At 38.5% G+C, this 6,759-nt stretch overlaps 1 protein-coding gene across 1 annotated transcript; it reads right to left on the bottom strand.

Moving 5' to 3' along the window:
* Positions 1-1,037: 1,037 nt before the first annotated feature.
* Positions 1,038-5,556, bottom strand: dlx4b (distal-less homeobox 4b; the record flags this gene model as incomplete). The annotated part of the gene is made up of 3 exons (XM_083687810.1): positions 1,038-1,691; positions 3,796-3,986; positions 5,226-5,556. 3 exons carry the CDS (start codon positions 5,554-5,556, stop codon positions 1,443-1,445), a joined length of 771 nt encoding a protein of 256 aa, XP_083543936.1. The 3' UTR covers positions 1,038-1,442.
* Between the last annotated feature and the right edge of the window lie 1,203 nt (positions 5,557-6,759).

Raw genomic sequence — 6,759 nt, 5'->3', positions numbered from 1 at the left:
ATTGTAAACAAAAACTGTATAGCTTCAAAACATGGTTGAAACTATCATTTTGATCTCATAGATGGTCAGGTCTTGCATCCATAGCTCCGTCTATGAATTTGAGATTGGTTTCATCCCTCAACTATTTACCAAAAAAGGGGCATTGAGTCCACATTGTTGTTGTTTAAATCCCAGATTACACATTTAACGCTGAATGAAATGCAGGCCTATGCCTAATTATGTCTAAAACGAACTATTCAAAGACGGGGATTTAAGGCGGAATTCCCTGTTTTAAACTGTGACAAGGATCAATTTTACAGTTTACACACAAAGGCTATCTTGCCACTAGATCCAAGATGTTGTGTAGTGTTTTTAGAGTAGCCTGGGCCTAGCATACATCTCAGTTTATTCAATACAGAGAAAGTTGTTGTGATTCATCTAGAGAAAGTGATTCATCTAGATACAGTGTAGCTTCATAAGTAATTTGCCATTCAATGACGTATATGTATATAATACATTGCAATATCAATTTGGATGCATTAACTGTTATTAAAAACATGTCCTCTGGTAGCAAACCAGCCTGTGTTTTGACCTTAGAGAGCTACTGTGAAAATGCACATGGCTTGGCCTATACATTTAAATTATATATAATATATATGATATATGATATTAAGGCTTTGCAATTGTGGCTATTAGCCAACCGCTAAATATCAAATAAATGTATCTGTATAACAATCTTGATATCAATATTATGAGAAACGTTGGGTTTATCACCATAAAGCAAACATCTAGGAACATTTGATGGATTGACTTTGCGGTTGATTTTTGGATTGAACGTTATAAAGTAGATATGCTAATGTCAAAGACTCTCTTCACATCACTGTTTTATTATCTTATTTTGCCACCGCCCATAAACGTTTTGTTGGAGGTGTAGGCCTGTACTGTAGGATGATTAACTCTATGAACAAGACCACAGTAATGAACGTGAATGTGCTAATGTCACCGTCACAATAATTTGACACAGTAATTGATCATAGTTTATGTCAAACGATTCAGATATTTATTTGCGAAATGGGTTTATACTGTATTTGCTGAGACACGAGACAGTCAACACTTGTGGATGGGTTTCTAGAATATATCTTAAACTTGAATTTGACAACGGTTGCACCGTTCTCCTAGACACTAGGCCATAGGCTACAGACCAAATTCCTATAATGCGTTTAGACATAACTAGGCCTACAAGAAATAACCATACATAACACATCACCATTCAAAAACATGACATTGCATAAAATCAATAAGAACACACATTCATATTAAAACACACAGTTTAAACTTGATAGACAGGACGTGTCCGGGTGTGAAGTAGATTAGGCCGTCGCCTGTTACATTGAGCAGTTCGAAATAGAGTTCTGTGGAGTTCTACAGCTCTCTGCGCATGTGGCGAAATGAAGACGGTCCACTCACATCATTTGAGGTCTGGACATTGGATCCTGATGGTGGTTTGGATACCAGTGACCAAAATTGTTCATGTAATTGTTGGGGTGCATAGGAGTCCCTTTGTTTGCCATGGACACCTCCCAAAGATGGGACATCCCGGGTGAACACGGAGAGATGGATGACGTGCCGAGGAGGTGCTCTCCCTCCGGTCCGCTGCCGTGCTTCATTATCTTCTTATATTTCGAGCGCTTGTTTTGAAACCATATTTTCACCTAAAAGGATAAAATAAAATAAATAAAAATATGACAATATAAACCACCCAACATGCTATAAACATTGGCATACCATACAAATATCACCACCGCAGTCATTGAAACAATTATCTTCAACTCAATAAGCGAGTATTTTTAGTTATTCTGGGCTTTTTATATGCCTGTGTATATGAATAGGCCGACAATAGGCCAAATAATTCGAAATTACATTGAAAATTGAGCTATTAAAATTCAAAAGACAATGGCCTTGATTCAAAGTGGCATTCGTTCTCTAGCTCCCATAACTTTAACACCGAAATGTGTTTCTCTGCCAGTCATTGGAAGAAAGCTATTATCTGGGCTTACTACTCAGCAAAAAATGATGATTGACACATGTAGTTCATTAAACCTCCGCCATTGTTCAACATTTTATGAGGCCAATGATGCATGATTCAACAATCCAAGATTTAAAAATATCGTGAAATCCAAAACAGCCCCAAAGAGTTTCGATAACAGGCCTACACTGTAAACAAGCACTGGGAGGTCATAAGAATTCCCATTGATGTATGATGCATTTCAGCAGCGTCAGAACAAGATGGTATTTTGGATAGATTCTTTTCAACGGTATAAAATATTCATGAAACGTCACTAAATAAGAGCACGAGGTAGTCAAGTAAAACATTCTTTGATTCTCACAGTTACACATGCCAAACGAATACAGGAAGTCAAATCAGTACCAGAATGCAGGCCGTATTTTACGGATTAAGGAAGATTTCGCAGGAGCGTGTTTCGAAAGAATGGTTTTGGATCCAGTCGACTTTAGGATTGCCCCACATCATTTTGAAAAACGTATGAATGTGATTGATTTTAGACTTAAGTTGTAGGTTTGGAATAGGAGTGCAAAATATATTGAGCAAAACAAGATTTAAAGCCTGATGATTGATTCCATAAGAGACAGATGTGTGATATATTAGACACAAACATATTCTGTTCTGTGCCACCTGTTTATATGTCCCCAATTATTTTTTACAGATCGGAAGAAAATGGTTTCCATACTGCCTATTTCATCCTTAATTTCACAATTTCATCTGACACAAATGAATGATAATGCCAACAGCAAAGGCTTTGCTCCGAAGTGTGTGTGTAAGCGTGAGTTGAGTTGGTGTGTGTGTGTGTGTGTGTGTGTGTGTGTGTGTGTGTGTGTTTTTTTTTTTTTTTTTTTACTTATTATCACCATCTTTGCAGTGTGTTTATTCTGCATGTCCCTCTGCGGAATATAATAGTGTGTAGTTTTCAAGTGAGTGTGTTTTACTGTGACCAAAAGGTGGCAATTATAGCAAAACACTGCTAGACACTATTGTTTATAAAGACAACATGTAGCCATTTAACAAAGTCACAACAGGTAGACCTCTGTTATTCTGTAATAAGGACCAATTTGTACATGCAACTGCATTTAACTGTGTGTGCAGAAGGCACAGAGAGCCCTCATGAAGAGGCTTTACTCACAATGGAAATATCAGAGACTAGATCAGAGAATATGGGTAAAGTATACAGCTGCATTAAAAGATTGACTTTTACAAAGCTCCCCAATTAGGCTTTTCATTTGGTCTTCAGTAAGGCAGAAAGCCTCAATAATACCCACAGGTGTGATCTACCTAGGCCTAGATTCCCAATCTTTCAACAAGAGATGTATGCATTTTTTGTTTTGTTTTGTTTTGTGTAAAAACGTGGACTGGGGAAAGTAATGGTGCCGTGTTTCCAAAAGGTTGGCTCTGACTGTGTGAGATAGATTTCACGGTGCCATGTCAACATTAACAATGTTCTTGGCTTGAGGCGTCCAGGCCTTGAGTGTTCTTGTCACTCGCATTGCAAGACATAATTTGTAATTTTGTCGTATTATCTATATGTAGGCCTAACCTTAAAGGTTGAACTAATAACTTGTCTGACAGACGTTTCGGTAAACAATTGATTGGGGAAATAAATGTAGGCCTAACTTGCCTGCTCTGCTATGTAGCCTATTTTGGTAGGTAATATGATTATAAATTCGCCAGATTTGATTTGCTATTTGGACCTATACCCTACAAGAATAGCCTATCATTTGGAAATAAATGTCGAGGTCATTTACCTGTGTTTGGGTCAGCCCCAATTTAGCCGCCAAATCCGCGCGCTCGGGTAAGGCAAGGTACTGGGTCTGTTGGAACCTCTGGTGGAGCGCCTGCAGCTGGAGACTCGAGTAGATGGTTCGAGGCTTCCGTATTTTCTTGCCTTTACCGTTCAGGCGAATTTCCCCGTTTTCTATCACCGTTTTCTCATGATCTGTGTGGATGAGAGGATATATAATTGAGCTTTGACCGTATACATGTATATACATACTTATAACAGTTTGCCTTGAATTGTCTTGATTTACAGCTGTCCACTTTCCACCTTTATCAGGGGCAAAAACATCAGATAAGATTTACAGCCCAGGTGTTATCACGGGATCTAACTTCCCTTCGTTTATGGATGAACTCATATTTTAAAGTCATACAATTAGACCCCATATTTCAAACATAATAATGATTACAGTGAGTTGGATATCTCTATATCCTAGAGACTTGAATGTTTATGAAGTCTTGTCTGAAATAGGCTAATTTATAGTAGCAAAATTCAGGGGGCCTAGATGTAGGCATATGCATATGGCTACTATACTCTTTACTTTGTTAGTAACAAATTCCTCAATAACAATATCAGATAATGGTGTTCTTTAGAGTTATACCTAATATCAACTCAGGCATTATAGGCCTATAATTCTTCTCATCCGCAACCAGTGGGAATTCAATTGGGGTAGATTCAACAAACGTCAAGAGCGCGTCACAGTTTAACATTAAGTCGACATAAGTCAATTAAATGGACGGCTAAATGTGCTCACAATACGGGAAAATTGGTCTTAAGTGGTGAATAAAGACTAACTCTACGGCGCAGCCTTTAGATTAAATGGTTCCTATATTCTGGGATCGTTTTGTTAATCTGGACTAATAATGGGAGTAAAAACCAAACGACTGTTTCTGAGGTACAGTTATAATTAGCCCCATTCATAATGGGGCTAACCCACAGAAAATTATGGTCAATAAAATTAATGACACCATCTGTGTTCATTATGGAACATGAGTAGGAGAGACCACTTCGCTGAGACAAACATGCCTGAGGTGTTTGGGCCTTTCGGAATAGCCTGCATTTACAATACGTTAACACCGTCTGTGAATAACTTTTAAATGTTTTAACCACAGTCTGCTTTAATCATGGTAAACATTGCAGACGTCATGACACATAGGCCTATTATTGGCTGCAGCTCTACTATCTATAAACCTGCCTCGTATACCGGATACCTTTCACCATAAACCTGTTGACAATATATGTTTACGTAGGTCCACACGGTCCGTCTATCTTACCTTCCTACTGCACAGATATAGCACATGGACTGTGCGAAATGAGGTTTTATTTTTATTCAGATAATTCTAAAAGGTTATGAACTCTCGACCACCGCAAATAATGACAAACCCAACTTTACGCACGTACCTTTCTCTTGTAATGTCGAGTGGCCCGAGTTGTTGCTGTGATTGTTGTTCTGGTAGGGCATGTAAGCGCTCGGGGGATGAGAGTGAGCGTTCACCGCGCTGGGGTAGGCGTATCCCAGCGAGCGGCCATAGGGAGACGCGATGGGGGGAAAGCGACTATCGTGCTGCGAGTGTCCGGCAGTGTGCAAGTCATGGACGGGGTAAATGTGAGAGAGTCCCGGGGAATTATGCTGCTGATGATGCGCCGGGTGTCCGTGCCCAAACTCTAGAAAGGCTGATTTTGAGGGATCTGACGCATTCAAACTGTCAGGCATAAAACCCATAGACATCATTAACTAATACACAAGTCCATTAAACCTTCGGTCTGAGGAGGGATACATGGAGTAGCCTGTCGAATAAGGAGGAAAAGTTGGACCGAATCCACACCATCAAATCAATAACATTGCTTATGAAAAAACAAAAGTATTCCAAAGGAAAAAAAAGTATATCCAGGACACTTTGTTCAACGAAATAAAAGGAAATGTAAGAATCTGCTTTGAATCATTGGTAAACCTCAAATATTCTCGAGACACCTCTTGCATGAAGACCCTGTGTGCTTCAAACCCACTGCCTTCCATCAGCGCGCGCGCTGATTGGTCTCGAGCACCTCCGATGTCACTCGAGCCTGGGGGAAGGAATGATGAAGTTCATTAACATGTTATTGAATGCAGTCGGTCAGCCACTGATGTCAATGTCAGGACTCGGGCTGATAAAACGATTTGATAAACAATACTTGAATTTTCAATACTTTATTGAAGAGTTAGCATTTATTCCATCTTAAAGTTGAATTCATTTAATTGCAATCATTACAAAAAAACATTTCAATTAATTACCCGAAGACTAATTGATCTTGATTCGTATTAAGTCGATTAAGGCGACTTCATCACTTTACAGAATAACGTTTTCGAAAGTACAGACTGGGCTTAGGCTATGAAGTGTCATAAACCTGCATGCAATACTGAGGTTGGTCGGCCTTGAGGCGAGCAGTGATTTTGGCGTCTAGCGGTCGCTGAATCGTCCTGTTTACTAACTGCAATAGCCATAATACCATAGGTACTTGACTAGATATTCTGCAATTGTTCTTTAACCTAAGTAGGTTTTGCTGTTGATGCTTGTGCAAATTTCGGTTATAACTGAAAAGGCCCATAATTAGCCCACTGGCATGTCTATTCTATACAAATAATAAAGAAAAGTATTTTAGTAGTTTTGATAAATTAATAATAAATCTGACTCAATGTATATTAACTTTGTTATGTTAATAAAACATGTCAGATGAATAAACGCATATTGACATAATAAAAGGGATAACAACCTGGCCTAGTCATATTATTATCATTTGATTAATTAATCAAAAATCAATTGATTAAAATTCGTTGATGAAAAAAAAGCAAATTGAATGGAAAAATATTTAAATATTCTACAAAACCTTATTTGTGAAAGTCTGTACACCGAGCTCCTATTGGAACATTTACAAACTATTGGGACATTACGTTTAC

This window comes from Argentina silus (genome assembly GCF_951799395.1).
Source record: "Argentina silus genome assembly, chromosome: 16".
Lineage (NCBI taxonomy): Eukaryota > Metazoa > Chordata > Actinopteri > Argentiniformes > Argentinidae > Argentina > Argentina silus.
Note: the sequence above shows the minus strand (reverse complement) of the source record. Positions and strands in the feature narration are given on the sequence as shown.